Below are 19,537 nucleotides of genomic sequence, written 5' to 3'. Positions count from 1 at the left end.
CCTTACTATTTGGTCTTTTTTTGTGGAATTTACATTGTGCACCTGTACATTATTTGGACTTTCAACGGGTCCTTTATTATTTTCTGAAGCTAAGTCTGATTCTGTCTTATATTTCTATATAGGATTTATAGAAAATGAAAATTTGATTAGTATTATGGAATGCATTTGAATTAAAGAAATACTTAGTTGGGGGGTGCCTGGGTGGCTCAGTGGGTTGAGCCGCTGCCTTCGGCTCGGGTCATGATCTCGGGATCCTGGGATCGAGTCCCGCATCGGGCTCACTGCTCAGCGGGGAGCCTGCTTCCCTCTCTCTCTCTCTGCCTGCCTCTCTGTCTACTTGTGATTTCTCTCTGTCAAATAAATGAATAAAATCTTTAAAAAAAAAAAAAAAAAGAAATACTTAGTTGGAACAGACTCTGCAAAGGCAGTAATGTAAACAAATACTTTTTGTCTTTAAAAGGAAAAATCTTTTGGGACGTCTGGGTGGCTCAGTGGGTTAAGCCTCTGCCTTCAGCTCAGGTTGTGATCCCAGGGTCTTGGGATGGAGCCCTGCATCAGGCTCTCTGCTCAGCAGGGAGCGTGCTTAATCCTCTTTCTCTCTTTGCCTGCTTCTCTGCCTACTTGCGATCTCTGTCTGTCAAATAAATAAATAAAATCTTAAAAAAAAAATAAATAAAAGGAAAAATCTTTTCAACACATATGTAGAATCAGAGTTTGCATTTGAATAGCAATATTGGAAGTTTTATGGGTATTAACTATATTTTATGTAAATAAATACTTCCTGTTTTCATAGATTATGTACTGTGGGTCTTATCGTGTGCTTGAATTATTCTTTGAACCTCACCAACATACAGTGTGACTCATTTTGTGTATTCATGTTATGTGTTTGTCATTAAACTGTGAAGACAATTTTTAGGCTTACAGATTGGTAGACTCAAGGTATCAGAGTCTTTGGGAAAGAATGTGGGGTTTTTTTCCCCCACTTTAGCTTTTATACTTTTTTTTTAATGCTGTGTGAGTCAGTATAGATGATATTACACTTTTGTAACATGTTTCCTCTAAAATAGAAGCTTGAGATAACACAAGCTATTTTTCACTCATAAAAATTCAGTTGATGGGGGCACCTGGGTGGCTCAGTGGGTTAAGCCTCTGCCTTTGGCTCAGGTCATGATCTCAGAGTCCTAGGATCAAGCCCCGCATTGGGCTCTCTGCTCAGCAGGGGGCCTACTTCCTCCCCCCTCTCTCTGCTTGCCTCTCTGCCTACTTGTGATCTCTGCCAAATAAGTAAATAAAATCTTAAAAAAAAAAAAAAATTCTGTTGATGGAGTTAGGTGATTCTCTGTAACAGTTCCTTTGTGTTTGGTTCAACTTCTAGGCAGTATCAGTTCTTATGGCATTTTTACTGCATATCAGAAAGAGCTTCTATAAATCACCAAGGGGGAGAGGTGGTCATTCCAGGGAGGGGTCTCTTTCCTGCAATTAGGTATTTTAGCCCAAAAGTCACATATGTCATTCTATCCCTAACCCTTTGGTCACAAATAGTCATATCTTTTCTATCCTGTGTATATCCACTCTCACCAGTCCTAAAAACAAAGCTGAGTAGTAATGAGCATTGCTCTTAACATTTCATAAATGTTAAAGTATTGTCATATTGTTAGTTGTCACATAACTAGTGCTTTAAAAATAACTTTTTGGGGATAAAGAAAAGATAATACACATTAGATACGTTAGATGCATGATGATTTCTGAAATATTAATAAAAGGTAGAAATACATATGCCTTAGAATTCAGGAAATATGTTGTTTTTCCTGGGCCTCTTTTCCTCATCTGTCAGATGAACTTTTGAACTCGGTAGCTTTGGAAGATTATTACTGTTCTTATATTTTGGGAATGAGGTTACCAGTATGTTTCAGCATTCCAACCAAGCGTATTCATAACAAAATCTTCTGTATTTTAGAAATACTTGCAAAACTGAAAATCATATCTTACCCCAAATTCCTTGATTAGCTTTATCCTTGCTATAATGTCTTTGTATTAAAGTCAGCGAAGTGGTTGGAAATGAAGAGCCTTCATCATTAAGTTAAAGCAGTGGGAAAAGGGATGCCAAAGATAAAGTGCTTATGCATTGAGTTTGTAATCATTTGGGATTTTGTAGTTTAATTTTTAATAGATTTCACCAAAATGGTATCATTCTTGCTGGTAATGGCTTTCATTTCATGTAATACTAAAGAATGTATATAAATGTATATGTATATAAATGTATAAATGTATATGAATGTTATATGTTATATGTTATAGAACTATAGAACTACAAAGTGGTTATGAGTTCAGTTTCAGGAACCTTCTTGCCCAGGTTTTGAATCTTGACTCTGCCACCTCATTAGTGTATGACTGGACCATCTCCTTGGGCTCTAGTTTTCCTCAACCACAAAATGGGGACACCAGTAATACCTTCCTCATGGAATTGTCTTGAGGCTTAATACTTAAAGCACTTACCACCACTGTTATATGGCACATAACAGATGTTTAAATATTGGCTGTTGTTTTTATAATTATAAAAATAATGAGTTAATGTTGGGTTAAACACTACAGTGCGATGATTTAGTAAGTAGTTTCTTGCTGAGTGGCAGTGTAAGGATGGAGATACACGAAATACCCTTGTATGTGTGGAATGCAGCAGTGTGTGTCCAGTTCCTTTCTCCCATCTTCTGTGCTATTGTCATGTGTTTCAGTTTTACACATGCTATGAACACATTACATTTTTACTCCTGTTCCTTTAGACAGCCGGTTATCTTTTAGAGCAATTAAAAATAAGAAAAAAACTATATATGTACCTTCATTTATGCCATTTCCTTTTCTTTTGTTTTCATATAGGTACATGTATCTAGTTTGATATTGTAGTTCCTTCAGCCTAAAGTACTTTTCTCCCACTTCTGTGTGGTGCAGCTTTGTTGGTAATGACTTCTTTTTTTTTTTAATTTTCCTGAAAAAGTCTATTTGACCTTTCTTTTTGAAAGATATTTTCTCTGAGTATAGGATTCTGTTTTTTCTTCTTAGTGTGTTAAACATGCCACTACACTTCTTCTGGCTTGCGTAGTATGTCTTTTTTCTTATCGGTGCCTTAAAGATTTTCTTTTTCTTTTTGGTTTTGAGTAGTTTGACTATGATTTCTGTAGTTGGTTTTGGGAAATCAGAGGTATAATTTATCCTGCCTGTTCTCAGAACAGCTTCTGCCTGTGTTTTTTGTGTCTTTATTAGTTTTGGAAAATTCTCAGCATTTATTATCTCTTCAGATACTACTTCTGCTCCATTGTCTTTCACTTCTAGGATTTCAGCTGCATGTGTGTTAAATCACTTGACTGTCCCACAGCTCTTGGATTTTGTTTTTTGTTTTTTGTTTTTTTCCTTTCTGTCCGCACATATTTCCCCCTCTGTTTCATTTTGGACTGTCTCTTGCTTGATTCTCTTGGGTTTACTTTTGAGCCATTCCAAAGGTTTATTGAACTCTGTGTTCCCCTGATTCTCCTTTGTCAGGGTGGTTTTTTTCTTTCCTTTCTTGTAGAACTTATAATTTGGTTGAAAGATGGGTGTTTTATACTGGACAGTAGAGACTGAGGGCAGTAATATTTATGCCTGGCTATGTCTCTAGCATGGGCAGTTGAGTCAGTCACATTGAGCTACATTTTGTATTGCTGGACACCCACAGTGCCTGTTAGGTTTCAAATTCTAGTCTAGAGTTACCTTTTTTAGGGTAAAATCTCATTTGCCAGAGGATTTTTCTTTTTTTTACTTTACTTTTCTTTTTCCTTTTCCATTCCTTTTCTTCAAGATTTATTTATTTATTTGAGAGAGACTATGCAGGAGTAGAGGGAGAGAGAGAATCTCAAGCAGACTCCCTGCTGAGAGTTGAGCTGGACCCAAGGCTGGATCCCAGCACCCTAAGATCATGACCGGAGGTGAAATCAAGAGTCAGATACTTAACTGAGCCTCCCAGGTTCTCCACCAGAGGATTTTTCTAATGTCTGCTCTACCTTCAACTTTGGACCTTACTTTCTTAGTTGTTAAAGTACCTCAGAGAGGGTCTCTGTCCCTAATATTCCCTTCCCAGCAGTAGACTGATACTATTTATTGTCAATGTTTGCTCACACAATGGGGGGGGGTGAGGGTGCTAGAGTGGGAGACAGTCTGTTTTCCATTTATCTGTTTCAGTTTTAGGCAGACAGTATATTCTCAGAGACTTTCTCATGGTTCCACCTCTCTCCCAGGGGTAGGGAATCTCTACAGCTCTAGGTCTATGATGTTTTCTATTCCTGCCTCAGGGATAGAGGGTGTTTTCTGTTAGCTTCCTTCAGTTTATGCAGAGTCCAACTAAAAATAGTTATTCCATAGGGTATATCTGTTAAAATTTTATAAATGTTTTTTGTATTCTGATCTGAAGCCACCTCCCTAGGTATTTTCCTAGACTTTTCTATCAGTGGCACCAGAGATGGAGAGTTTTTGGCATCAAGAATGTTACTAAATAATATTTGTAAATACCATTTAATAAATAATATGTTTTCACTTTTCATATTGACTCTATAAGTTTTATTTCTTTAATTCTTTTTTTATTGAAGTATAGTTGATACATCATGTTAAATTAGTTTCAGGTGGGGGTTCTTGGGTGGCGTCAGTTGGTTAAGCAACTGCTTTCTACTCAGGTCATGATCTTGGGGTCCTGGGATCGAGTCCTGCATGGGGCTCCTTGATGGGCAGGGAGTCTGCTTCTCCCTCTCTCCTTCTGCCCCTCCCCCTGCTTGGGCTCTCTGTCTTCTTGTCAAAGAAATAAAACTAAAATCTTTAAAAAATAATTAGTTTCAGGTGTACAGCATAGTGATTTAACTTCTCTATACATCATGCTGTGCTCACAAGTGTAGCTACCATCAGTCACTGTACAATACTGTTACAGTACTATTGATTGTATCCCTTATGTTGCACCTTTTATCCCTATGAGTTGTTCATTCTATAACTGGAAGCCTATATCTCCCACTCCCCTTCACCCATTTTGTGTATCCTCCCCCCACTGCCCCTCTGGCAGCCTTCAGTTTGTTTTCGGTATCTGTGGGTCTGTTTCTGCTTTTTGTTTTATTCATTTGTTTCGTTTTTTAGGTTACACATATAAATGAAATCATCTCACTTACCATAATACTTTTCAGCTCCATCCGTGTTGTCACAAATGTCAAGATTTCATCCATTTTGTGTGGCTGAGTAATATTTGTGTGTGTGTGTGTGTACACATACAACATCTTCCTTATCCATTCATCTATCAGTGGACACCTGGGTTACATAAAAATAATGCTGCAATAAGCATAGGGGTGGATATATATTTTCAGATTAGTGTTGTCATTTTCTTTGAGTAAATAGCCAGTAATGGAATTACTGGATCATATGGTATTTCTGTTTTTGATATTTTGAGGAGCCTCCATACCCTTTTCTACAGGGGCTGCACAATTTATAATTTCACCAACAGTGTGCAAGGGCTCCCTGTTTCTCCTGTCCTCACCAACACTTGTTATTTCTTGTGTTTTCTAGCCATTCTGGCAGGTGTAAAGTGACACCTTTGTGGTTTTGTTTTGCACTTCCCTGATGATTAACGATCTTGAGCATCTTTTCATGTGTCTTTTGGCTATCTGTATGTCTGTTTTGGAAAAAATGTCTATTCAGATCCTCTGCCCTTTTTTTTCCTTAAGTACTCCATGCCCATTGTGGAGCCCAACCTGTGGGGCTTGAGTTCACAACACTGACAAGAATCGGGTGCTTAACTGACTGAGCCACTCAGGTGCCCCATGTCCATTTTTTAATTCTATTATTTGTTTTTCGTTTTTTTTTTTTGTATTGAGTTGTATAAAAGTTATTTATATAGTTTGGGTATTAACCCCTTAACAGATACATTATTTTTCAAATATTTTTTCACATTCAGCAGATTCCCTTTTCATTTTGTCGATGGTTTCCATCTCTGTGCAAAAGATTTTTTATTTTTGTTTCATATTATTTATATTTTATAAATATGTTATTAATATTTATATTAATAGTTTTATTTTTGCTTTTGTTTCCCTTGCTTAAAGAAACATATCTTGAAAAAATGTTACAACATCTGATATCAAAAGAAATTACTACCTATATTTTCTTTTAGGAGTTTTTTTTTTTTTTAAGATTTTATTTATTTATTTGACAGAGAGAGATCACAAGTAGGCAGAGAGGCAGGCAGAGAGAGAGGAAGGGAAGCAGGCCCCCTGCTGAGCAGAAAGCCCGATGCGGGACTCAATCCCAGGACCCTGGGATCATGACCTGAGCCTAAGGCAGCGGTTTAACCCACTGAGCCACCCAGGTGCCCCTCTTTTAGGAGTTTTATGGTTTCATGTTTCACATACAAATCTTCAGTCTGTTTTTATTTTATTTTGCTTTGTTTTATTTTATTTTATTTATTTATTTTTTTAAATTTACTTGACAGACAGAGATCACAGGTAGGCAGAGAGCAAGCAGAGAGAGAGAGGAAGAAGCAGACTCCCTGCTGAGCAGAGAGCCTGATGAGGGACTCTATCCCAGGACTCTATCCCAGGATCCGGGAATCATGACCTAAGTTGAAGGCAGATGCTTTAACCCACTGAGCTACCAAGGCGCCCCATTTTTATTTTATTTTTGTGTTTTGTGTAAGAAGGTGGTCTAGTTTCCCAGACCTGTTCAGTGTTCCCAGCACCATTTATTGAAGAGACTGTCATATTTTCATTGTACAGTCTTTCCTTTTTTGTCATACATTAATTGATCATTTAAGTATGTGTTTATTTCTGGGCTGTTTATTCTGTTCCATTGATCTTTATATATATTTTTTATGCGTACTGTTTTGCTTTGATTACTTTAACTTTGTAATATATCTTGAAACCTGAGAGTCCTGGCTTTGTTGTTCTTTCTCAAGGTTGCTTTGAATATTGGGAGGTCTTTTGTGGTTCCATACAAATTTTAATATTGTTTGTTGTTGGTCTATGAAAGATGATGTTGGTATTTTAATAGGGTTTCCATTGACTCTATAGATTCCTTTGGGTTTGAACTACTCTCTAATCATGCATTTTACTAACAAAAATTCTGCATGGCAAGTACTAGGTCAATTTGGTTGTTTTAAACGATATGGCACTTCTGACACCAAAACTGTGGTTTTTTTTCCCTGTTATCAGTCAGTTTTTCAACTCTCTGGACACCAATTAGATGTTCTACAATTCAGTTCAATTCTGATACTCAGTACCTGGAATTAGTGATGACTTCACAGGTTTGATCTGCCCCCTACTTAAGATGCCAGTCACAGGTCCTGGACCTTTGTTACTTCTGACCAGTTGGCTGTAAATCTGATTCCTCTGACCCCCTCTATCGGTTTGTTAATTTGTTAGAAATGGCTCACAGAACTCAGGAAGACACTTTAATTACTGTTACCAGTTTATTTTAAAGACGACAGCTCAGTACAGCCAAATGGAAAGCTTTGCTCCTGGAGATGAGGGATGTGGATGGGCAGGGAGGAAGACAAGATGCAGAACTTCCATGCCATCTCTGGGTCCACCCTTCCAGCACCGTGAGTGCTCACAAACTGGGAAGCTCTCCAGGCCTTGTGGTGTAGGGTTTTTTTGGGGTTTTGTTTTTTAAAATTTTATTTATTTACTTGACCGAGAGAGAGTCAGAGAGCACAAGCAGGGGGAATGGCAGAGAGTGGAGAAGCAGGCTCCCCTCTGAGAATGGAGTCCAACCTGGGCTGAAGGCAGATGCTTAACTGACTGAGCCACCCAGGTGCCCCGGTTTAGGGATTTTTATTGTAAGTTCACTTATGTAGGCATGGTTGATTAAATAATTGGCTGTTGATTGGTTATTGGTGATTAACTCTGTTTCCGGACCTTTGGGAGTGAAGCTGAAAATTTCAGCCCTCTAATCACATCTTTTCCTTTGACGGGTAAACTGACATTTTGAGGCTGTGTAAATTAGGCCCACCTGGAGTCACTTCATTAGCATGTGAATGAACAGGGCTTATTGGATGAATAAGAAAAGATGCTCCTTTCACCTACATCACTCAGGAAGGATTTTTAGAAGCTCTTGTGTCAGGAACCTGGGGTAACACCAAATACATATTTCTTATTATATCACAATATCACCCTATGGACTCAATAAAGAATTGTCGAATGAATGAATTTTTGTAATTGTTGTTGCTGTCCCTTTTTTATGCATAGCTCTTTTTATTTTTAATTACCATAATACTCATTTCTAAGAGTATAAAAAATGTCTTTTGTGGTCTCTATATATTTTACTTTTTAGGCCACCTGAGTGGCTCAGTGGGTTAAGCGTCAACCTTTGGCTTGGGTCGTAGTTTCAGGGTCCTCGGATCAAGCCCTGCATCTGGCTCTCTGCTCACTGGGGAATCTGATTTTCCCTCTCCCTCCCTCTGTGCTCTGTCTCTCAAATAAATAAATAAAAGTCTTTATATTTTACTTTTAAGAAATTGAATATATTTGACATGTAACATTGTGTAAATCGGAGGTATACAACTTGTTAATTTGATACATTTATATATTGTAATAAAGGGGGCCCTGGGTGGCTCAGTGGGATAAAGCTCTGCCTTCAGCTCAGGTCATGATCTCAGGGTCCTGGGATGGAGCCCCGCTATGGGCTCTCTGCTCAGCAGGGAGCCTGCCTCCCCCTCTCTGCCTGCCTCTCTGCCTACTTGTGATCTCTGTCAAATTAAAAAAAAATATATATTGTAGGGGCGCCTGGGTGGCTCAGTGGGTTGGGCCGCTGCCTTCGGCTCAGGTCATGATCTCAGGGTCCTGGGATCGAGTTTCGCGGCAGAGAGCCCGCTTCCTCCTTTCTCTCTGCCTGCCTCTCTGCCTACTTGTGATCTCTCTCTGTCAAATGAATAAATAAAATCTTAAAAAAAAAAAAAATATATATATATACATATAGTAATATGATTGCCATTTCATTTCTGAACTTTTGCTTAGAGAATGTCCATCTTTTGAATAAAAATGTGTTTAAGTTTTACAGAGATTGAAGGAAATTCTATAATTATACAAAATTCTTACCACATCATTGGGGCTTTTGAAGATGGGGGGAGGAGCTTTATCTTATTTAGCCTTCATAAGGACTCCAAAGAGAAAGAATATTCAGTGTGTGAGCCAGTGATATATGTACCTTAGAATAGATACAGTGTATTTTTAGCTAGTGCAGTAACAAGATATATGAGAGGAAGAAGAAAAAGAAACATCATTGCACTGAAGTTTACCAAAGCCTTACTTGGAGATGGAGACAAGATTTGTTAAAGGTGATATCAGCTTCAGATTCCTCAGCAACTGAAACATCTAATGTTGGCTTTATCATTTTTTTCCCAGGTGATCTACTGTTCTTTTGGTGGAACATCCAAAGGACTGCACTTCAATAACTTAATAGTTGGACTTGTCCTTCTTACGAGAGGCAGAGATGAAGAGAAAGCAAAATGTAAGCACTTTTATTATCTCAGAGTGATAATACTACATTGGTGTGTAGAATAATTTACCTGAAAATTCTGATGACAGTCAAAGCATTTGAGTTGATATTTCTCCAAAGGAAATATAAAAGTGACCAATAGGCGCTTGAAAAAATGCTCAACATAATCAGGTATTAGGGAAAGATACATTAAAATTAGAGTGCATATCTACCGGAATGGCTGAAACAAAAAAGACAGATTAGGATTGGTGAGGATGGAAAAGTTGCAACGTTGTTGTTGGGTGTGTAAAATAGTACTGTCACTTTCAGAAAACTGTTAGATAGTACTTCAAACTGTTACACATTGAGTTATCATATGACCTGGTTATTCCACTCCTATGTATATATCCAAGAAAATTGAAAAAATGTTTTCATTAAAAAAATATACCTGAGTATTCACAGAAGCACTGTGCATAATAGTCACAAGATGGAAACAACCCTAGTGGCCATCAACTGATGCATTCAGCATAAACAAAATGTGTATGTCTATATGATAATACACTACTTGACAATAAGAAGGAATAAAGTACAAATAAATGCTGCAACATGGATTAACCTGAAAATACGATGTTAAAGTTACAAATGCCAGTCACAGTAGGCCACATAGTGTGTAATTTTACATGTATATGAAATGTCTGGATTAAGCAAATCCATAGACACAGTTGATTAGTGATTTCCAAGGGCTGGTGGACGACAGGAAAAATGGAGAACAACTGCTAATGAAGGTGGGTTTCTTTTCAAGTTGAAAGTTTTTATTGAAAATTTCCCAGGGAAGGGGCACCTGGGTGGCTCAGTGGGTTAACCTTTGCCTTCACCTCAGGTCATGATCCCGGGGTCCTGGGAGTGAGTCCCAAATTGGGCTCCCTGCTCAGCAGGGAGCGTGTTTCTCCCTCTGTTTCCTAGGTTTGTGCTCTCTTCTCTCTCACTCACTCTCTCTCTCAAATAAAGTAAGTAAAATCTTTACAAAAAGAAAAATAAGTTTCCCAGTGGAAGTAAAGGCAAGTGTTTCTGTTTCATAGGATATACATATAACATTTTGCTCTAAGAATTCCCAGGTTTTTATCCTTGGCCACTGGATGTTGGGTCTTTCTCTCTTCCTTCTTCCTTTTCTAACCTGCCTTCTGACTGCTTCCCCTAAATCTCTAAATCCCTGAATTTAGACTGTTTTTTAAAATCATTTTGCTTTTTTACAGTTTTATTGAGGTGTAATTGACTTAAAATAAAATGCAAAATATATAAAGTGTAGATTTTTATATGTTTAGACACATATATACCCACATCATCACAGTTAAGATACTGATCGTATCCTTAAAACCCAATTAGAATTTAACTGTGATCCTGGTTTTTCAAATTAGCATCCCTCTACCAACAAACAAATACTAGAGGCTCCAGGCAGCCAGTAATTAAAAATAACATTTTTAGAGGGTCACAGACATAAACATATATTAAAATTTTTTCATTTTTTAAAAAAAGATTTTATTTATTTATTTGAGAGAGAGAGAGCGAGCATAGAAGCGGAGGGGAAGCAGACTCCTCTTTGAGCAGGGAGTCCAATGCAGAACTTGATCCCAGGACCCCAGAATCATGTCGTGAACTGAAGGCAGATGCTTAACTGACTGAGCCACCCACCCAGGCGCCCCTCTTTATTTTTATTATACTGTTGTATTAGTTTTATAGGGATGCCCTAACAAAGTACTGCAGACTTTAATAAGTGGCTTAAAACAACAGAAACTTACTATCTTACAGTTCTGGAAACTGGAAGTCCAAATTGAAGATACTGGCAGGGCCCTGCTCCCTCTGAAACCTATAAAGAAGAATGCTTCCTTCCTGACTTTTCATGGTGTCATGTTGGATGTTCCTTGGCTTGTAGCTGCATCAGTCCCAATTTCTGCCTGTCTGACTGTGTTTTGTTTTCTCTTCTTACAATCAGTCATGTTGGATTAGAGCCCACCATGATGACCTCATATTAACTCGATTACATCTGCAAAGACCCTCTTCCAAATAAGGTCACATTTATGGGTACTGGGCTTTACCATCTTTAGTGGAGAACACAGTTCAACCCATAACAGGTGGTCAAAGCACTCGAGCAAATAATCCATCTGAGGAAATCTGCAATGGGATGCAGGAAGGCAGGCAGCGAAACCCGCCATGCCTTCAGAGGAATGGAATGTCTCTTCTCTCTTTCTATCTTCTACCTTTCCAAATAAGTTCCCATTCACAAATACCTGGAGGTTGGGTTTCAATGTATCTTTCTGGGAGATGCAGTTCAATCCGTAACAGCAATACTTCAAACATATATATAATATGTACATCCACCAAGCTTTATTCTTAACATTATATCATATTTGTACCAGGTCTTATTTTTTAGGAAATAAAATACTACAGCCAAAGCGTGGTGCTTTCTCTCTGTATCTCTCCGTGGTTCTATCCCCATTCTTCCCTTCACAGAGGTAACCACTCTGTTGAATACAGTGCTCTTTCATTCCTCATGTAGGTCTTTATATAGTTATGATGTTGTATAAACCCTTAAACATATCTTCACCTGTTTTTCAGATTTTAAACTTTTTTAAGTAAATGGTATACAATGCAGATTATTTTGCAGTTTGCTTTTTCCCTGAATATTTTTTATATTTATCCATCTTGAAACACTTACTTCCTTTATTCTAACTGCTATATAATATGTCAGAGTGTGTATCTCAGTTTACCTATTTTCTTATTGATAGACATTTATCTTTTTTCCCTCTGAGTTTTGCTATTACTGATAATACTCCAGTGAACATTGTTGTATCTCATGCACATGTATGAAAGTTTCTCAAGGGTGGAAGTTGAGTTGCTTAGAATCTGAATTTCTAGCATATATTCCCTTTGATAGACTTGGCCAAGTGAATCTCCAAAGTTGCAGTAGTTTATATTCTTAGTAACAGTGTATAATAGTTCCTGTTTCTCCCAGTTTATTGCTAACACTTAGTATTGTCACATCTAAACATTTTTGCAAATATGCTGTGTTTGAAAAGATACCACATTGCTGTTTTAATTTGTATTGCTGGTTTTCATTTTCTTTCTTTCTTTTTTTTTTTTAGGAATAAATTAAATTATATATTTATAAAGTGCTTGGCACTGGTAATCACTCAGTAATATTTACCTCTCTCTTCCTTTCCTACTTCTACCAAGGTATATTTAATCTATGGTAAGTTTAATTTATTCTTTCTTTTTCCTAGACATTTTTAGTCTTTTTGCAAGTGAATCTGGGAGCTATGTTATACGGGAAGAAATGGAAAGAATGCTCCATGTGGTGGATGGTAAAGTCCCAGATACACTCAGGAAGTGTTTCTCAGAGGTATATTTAAAGATTTACATTTTATCTCTGCTTATTACAAAGTATTAATTCTTAGATGTTTATGTGCAACACATTATTGCCATTTTTGTTTTTAATGGTTGATGTTTCAACGGTTTATGTGCTGTGCTCAGAGGTCCATGACACTTAACTACCGCTGTTATTTGTGAATCTGAAAATTCCCAATTCTGCTTTAAAGACAAGTGTCTGTACTTATGGTATAATGAAACACACTCTTACATTCTGACACCAACACAACTGGTGATCTGCAGGAAGCTGAGCATTGCTCACATTGTAGTGTCGTTGCTTTTCATTGTACAAATGGCCTTGAGCCATCTGTGACTCTGGGACGTGTCAAGGCTTATTTTGTCATTCATTTGACTTAACTTATTTGCATAGTGAAATATTTGGGCCTGAAAAACCTGTTATTTTTTTTCTGTTTTCATAAATATATTTTTATTGTAGAAAACCTAAACAATAAAAAAAAAAAGCATATCTTTAACAGAGCATATTCTCCACCCCACCTCTCCTACCCTTTTTATCGGTCTGCTAATACGGGAAAAGTCCCTAGAGATGGTAGAGTAAAAACCCTTTTAGAATTTTCTGATCCTTTCTTGCAAGTGTGCTGCGTGATTTCTTATGGCTGGCTGTTTGACTCATTTGCATTTCACAGATAGGACAGCCCCTTGCTGCTCATAGTTTTATTCAGCTTAATTTAGTCACCTTCCTAACTGTGTAGGCACTGATTGTCAGTACTCCAGCTGTATGCATATATGTGGTTCTAACATCTCTTTGGACCCTCTAGCTTTAGCTTTTCACTATTCTGTCTTTGAGTTTCTTCTGTGTTGATAGCACCTGGAGATTTCCCTTTCTTGCTTTGAGCTCGCTGGTATGGTTTTTGGTCACGTTTATGGTGTTACATTTTACTCAGCATTTCTGTGTTGTTTGGTACAAAAGGTTTGGTTTCCTGCATTTTATAAGGGGGATAGGTGGAAATAGGCAGGAGGTGGCTGAGTGGAGTTATTTTGTTTAGGGTAGTTGGGAAAGGCTTGTCAGATAAAGTGACATTTGAACCAAGAATTTAAAGGATGAGAGATATAACCTGCAGATATCTGGGAAAGCATTTTTCAAGAAGAGAATACAGCAAGGGCCCTGAGTGGGGAGCATGCTTGACATGTCCAAGCAACAAGTAACCTGCCGTAGAGTAAGAGAATAGTAGGAAATGAAGTTACAGAGGTTGGGGAAGGAGGGGGTGGGATGAGGTGGGGAGATTATTATATGTGGCTCTGTAGGACAGTGTGAGTTCTTTGACTTTTAACCTGAGTGAGATAAAACACTGGAGGGTTTTGGGCAGAGGAATGAATACATGAGGGTTGTTTTCTTTTGTTTGTTTTTAAGATTATTTATTTGAGAGAGAGTGTGTGGAGGGGAGGGGCAGTGGGAGAGGGAGAAAGAGAATCTCAAGCTCCACTGAGTGCAGAGCCCACCCGCCTCAATCTGATGACCCCAAGATCATGACCTGAGCCAAAACCAAGAGTCGGACACCTAACTAACTGAGCCAAGGAGCCCCAACATAAGGTTTTGTTTTTGTTTTTTTGTTTTTTAAATATTTTATTTATTTGACAGAGAGAAATCACAACTAGGCAGAGAGGCAGGAGGAAGCAGGCTCCCTGCGGAGCAGAGAGCCCGATACGGGGCTCGATCCCAGGACCCTGGGATCATGACCTGAGCTGAAGGCAGAGGCCCCAACCCACTGAGCTACCCAGGCGCCCCCCAACATAAGGTTTTTAAAAACATGGTTAGTTTGGCTCTTCTGTAGAGGGTAGGCTAAACAGAGACCACCTGAAGTATCTGAATAATCCAGGTAAGAGGTGGTAGTCATGTAGATCATGGTATAGCTGTGAGGTGATGAGAAGGTTTTAGATTCTGCATTTATTTTAGAGAGAGAGTTGACAGGAATTTTTCTTGTATTGATTATGGGCTGTGGTAGAGAGAGAAGAGGAGATGACTAAGGTGTTTGGCTTGATTTATGAAGTGAATGGAACTTTCTTTAATTACTATGGCTAATATAATTAGAGGTAAAAGTTTGGGGTTTTGATATCAAGGGAGATTAAGAACATAATTAAATTTGAAAATCACTTTAGACATTAAAGTGGAGATGTCAGTTGTGTTTTTTGATATATAATTTAGCGTTCATGAGATAGGATTTGTTGGCTTACAGTTGAGGATGAGATCATCTTGGAGTGAATTTAGATAGAAAACAGATTGGAAGACTGAGTCCTATACTCCAATGTTCAGAGATTAATGAGATGAAGAAGAATCAAAACAGGAGCCTGAGGAATAACCTGTGAGGAGAACCAAGAGAATAGTGCTCTGGAAGCCAAGTGATGAAAGTGTTTTAAAAGAAAGGAGTACTGGGCACCTGGGTGGCTCAGTGGGTTAAGCCGCTGCCTTCGGCTCAGGTCAGGATCTCAGGGTCCTGGGATCGAGTCCCGCATCGGGCTCTCTGCTCAGCAGGAAGCCTGCTTCCATCTCTCTCTCTCTCTGCCTGCCTCTCCATCTACTTGTGATCTCTCTCTATCAAATAAATAAATAAAATCTTTAAAAAAAAAAAAAAGAAAGAAAGGAGTACTTACACCAAATAAACTGAAAGATCAAGTGAGTTGACCTTTGATCACTGAGAAGTGATTTTAGATTTGGCAGTGTAGAGGAAGGTCACTGGTGTAGGTCCTGTGGAGTTAAAAAATCACTGGAGTTAGGATACTAAAAGAAGTCTGCTCATAAGAGGATATTGTAAGGGGGGAAGTGGCATGTTTAAAATTGCATTTAATGGAAAGGGAACAGTTACTATAATAAAAAGATCATAAGACTGTTATTAAGGCTGCGGTTAAGTGTTGTAAGAAAGACAAGATCTTTGGAAGAGGAAAGATCAAAGAAATAAGAGTCCCCAGTTTTGGAATACTTAAGAAGAGGCTATTTAAATCACTAGATGTTTGTGATTGGTTTTTAAAAAAAAACCAAAGCAGCAAGGTAAATGTGCTAATTTTTTATCTGATTCAACTATTTGATATATTAATCTGATGTAATTTCTGAGTAATCTGACTGATTATCATGTCCAAACCCTTGATTTTCAAGTTAACCATGTTTCAGTATAAGTATATATGTATATAAGTATATATGATATAATACTCATATTAGAATAGATATATTTGGACCTCCCATAACACAACACCTCCCATAACACAACAACAAAAAACCCCCAAAACTATAAAGAGAAGCACTGTGGACCTAGTACCTAGATTTAAGTGACATGGAATGGGTTTCAGCTTTTTCTCTCTTGTGCTTTTATTAGCCTTGATGAAGTTATAAAGGAATCCATGTAGGAGTTGTATTCTTTTCTTACTGAATATTTTCTTAGGTTGTCAGTTTTTAAGGTGGAAATTCATATTTTATATTGTTCTTTAAAGATGTATCAGTTTCAGGAGCCTGTTATTTTTAATTGCCCTATGTTAAATTGGAATTTTTTTTTCCTAAACTATTGTGACAATTTATAAAAGGAAACTTCGTGTTTGCTGCCTTTTTTTAGAAGACATCCATGACTCAAAAACATAAAAGGTTGGGTTTAACAGATGGAATTTGGGTGTTACCAGTATTGCAGTGATCTGAATGGATAGATGGAGTTCTGAGATTACTTTATATTTTACTAAGTCAGCCACCAAGTGTGGTGTATAACTTAGGCTTAGAAACTTTTTACTGCCTGGGTTTAGTCATATCCCTGTCACTGTATAACTTAAATATTTCACTTTTTAATGCCTCAGTTTTCTCTTGTGTGAAATAGGGATGATAGTAGTATCTCCTATAGAGGGTTACTTTGAAGATTAAATTAATATAAACATGTTTAGGGCTGCCTGGCTGGTTCATTTGGGGGAGGGTTGTGACTCTTGATCTCAGGATTGTAAGTTTGAACCCCATGTTGGGTATAGACATTACTTAAAAATAAAATATTTTTTAAAATTTTAGAACAGTGCTTAGGGAATTGAAAACAGTATTGACTATATGGGAAGGTGGTAGAAGTGCCTATTTTAATTGGCAACTTCTTTCTTTCTTAGTATGTAAGGGTGCATTTTATAACAATAACATCTTAGCTTCACCGAAACCATTGATGCTACTTGTTTCATTGTATCTAAGATCCCATCAATTAGAAGGTGTACCTGCATGTATTACAAAGAAAGAAAAAAACCTGCTAGTTATAACTGAAGAACACTATTGATTTTAAAACTCATCCAGTTTACACATTAACATGTATAAAAATATGTGCAAGCTTCTGGATATATACTGCTAATCCTCTTTCTAGACTAAATGTGGGAAACAGAGAAAGAATATGGGTATGATCCCTGATCTCTGCACATGCTGGCAATGTCCTCTCATGTCCCTGCAGCAGCTCTGAATGCCACCTTCTTCCATTCAGAGAAACAAGACTTTCAGTGTTGTTTTGATTTGGGTTGTACTGTTAAATTTTCTGAAACGACTACGTGAAGTATATTACTGTACTTAATAGGATGCTTCCAAATAATGGAGAAATTATTTCTACCATATATCACTTTTACGTTATAAGTAATTTGTATTCCTTAATATTTCTATCAGTATTAGACCCGATAGGCTCCTGAATGTCAGTTTTCATAGTATTTCCATGTGGGTTGCTTCTCTCTTTTTTTCATAGAAACATCTGGCCCTCATTCACCCTGAGTCCTCTTGTCTCCCAGGCAAAGAAATTGACTTACATATCTATATGATGTTCTTTCTCAGCCCAGATACTTTTTTATCCAGGATTTAGAAAGCAAAATATTTGACAAGAAAGCAAAGCAATAGAAATCTACTTGTTTCTTTTTGTATTCTAGTTGACTTATGAATACATGTTTTCAGTGATGCCTTCTGGAAGAGGGCCCCAGGACAGTTGTTTTTAATTTGCCCTGGAAATTTAAAAGAGCATTTGAATACCACACATACTTAATTAAAAATGCTACTTATGACAGATTCAGGTGCTGAAGAAGAGGGATAAGGCAAGTAAAAAATTGGCCTTCTTAAATATAGGAAAAAATGCAGTTTATGGATTTCAGGATATACCGTAGTAAATAAAATATGGCTTATTAGTAACAATGCACTGCTTTAATGAATTGATAAAATAATTTACAATTAGCAAATAGATTTTATGGAAAGAGAAGTTCTTAAGTACAGGTATTTTTGAAAGCACTTTGATTTCCAGGTATACAATCTGTAGTGTTATTTAGATTAATCATTCCTTTGTAGATAGTAGAAAGGTAAATGTCAATGAATTGCAGATTTCAGGTTGTGCAAGTTCTAAGCAAGATACGATAAAATTTGACTAAATCTGTGGGTTTGTTTTTTTTCCTTTTAGGGTGAAAAGGTAAACTATGAAAAGTTTAGAAATTGGCTTCTTCTAAACAAAGATGCTTTTACCTTCTCTCGTTGGCTACTATCTGGAGGTGTTTATGTGACCCTCACTGATGATAGTGATACTCCCACTTTCTACCAAACTCTAGCTGGAGTCACACATTGTAAGTAATGGCATTTTGTTGTTTTCTATTCACTTTTTAATACAGTTGCCTGGTTTATGACAATATGCCTAGTAAGGAGAAATTTATTGTCAGTGGTTTTTTTCTTCCAAAGTGTAAAAAATAAAGTACTGGAACACTTGGTACATAGCTGAAAAGGAAAGCTCTTTTTCTCTACTCACCAAATACTTTTGTGCTTCATATGTGTGGGAGATTCCCCCACACAAAGCAATTCACCAATGCTCTGTAGATACCAGTGGATGTTCTGAGTTCAGTTCAGTTCTTACATACTGTCTACCTGGGAGTGAGCACAGACCACACAGATTTAGGGCTCAGTCTATCTGCTGCCCACATCAGAGGCCAATCACAAATCCCAGTTGTTGCCAGTGCTTCTGATCAACCAGCTCTAAATGAGATGATCTCCCTCCTTGGGTTGGATAATTTGGTAGAAGAGCTCATAAAACTCAGGGAAACAGTTTATGTTTACTGACTTAATATATATAAGAAGGATTGTGTTAAAACAATACAGATGAACAGCCAGATGAAGAGATACATAGGGCAAGTTTGGAAGGGTCCCAAGCCCCGGAGCTGGGATGCGTCAGTCCTTCTGGCATGGATGTTGATGTTCATCAATCCAGAAGCTCTCCAAAACCCATACTTCTGGAATTTTTATGGAGGCCTTATCACGTATAGGTATGATCAATTATTAACTCTATTTCCAGTCTCTAGTAGGTCTGAAAGTTCCAAGTTTCTAATTATGGCTTGGCCTTTCTGGTCACCAGCCCCCTTCCAGAAGCCCACCAAGAGTCACCACAAGCATTATAATGAAAGACTGCTATCACCCAGGAAGTTACAAGGAATTTAGGACTTCTTTGTCAGAAACCTTGTCACTCAGGAAGTTAAAAGAGTTTGGTCAAAGACCAAATATTGCCGGGAGCCGGGGGCAGAAACCAATTTCACACTATTTCATAATAGCGCTCTACTTATTGTCCATAACCAAGTGGTATTAGTTTCCTAAAGTTATTCTAACAAATTAGCTCAGTTCTGGAAACTGGAATCAAGGTGGTAACACGTTCCTCTGAAGGCCCAGGGAAGAATCCTT

The 19,537-nt window shown here is 37.6% G+C and overlaps 1 protein-coding gene across 2 annotated transcripts in view; it reads left to right on the top strand.

Moving 5' to 3' along the window:
• Positions 1-19,537, top strand: part of USP32 (ubiquitin specific peptidase 32) — a 217,456-nt gene that overhangs the window by 97,742 nt on the left and 100,177 nt on the right. For both annotated transcript variants that reach the window (XM_044248505.1, XM_044248506.1), the window contains exons 3-5: positions 9,396-9,501; positions 12,747-12,865; positions 18,279-18,438. In XM_044248505.1, the coding sequence (XP_044104440.1) occupies positions 9,396-9,501; positions 12,747-12,865; positions 18,279-18,438 (385 nt within the window). The remainder of the gene's footprint in view (positions 1-9,395; positions 9,502-12,746; positions 12,866-18,278; positions 18,439-19,537) is intronic.

Source organism: Neovison vison, chromosome 5 (assembly GCF_020171115.1).
Source record: "Neovison vison isolate M4711 chromosome 5, ASM_NN_V1, whole genome shotgun sequence".
Classification (NCBI taxonomy): domain Eukaryota; kingdom Metazoa; phylum Chordata; class Mammalia; order Carnivora; family Mustelidae; genus Neogale; species Neogale vison.
Note: the sequence above shows the minus strand (reverse complement) of the source record. Positions and strands in the feature narration are given on the sequence as shown.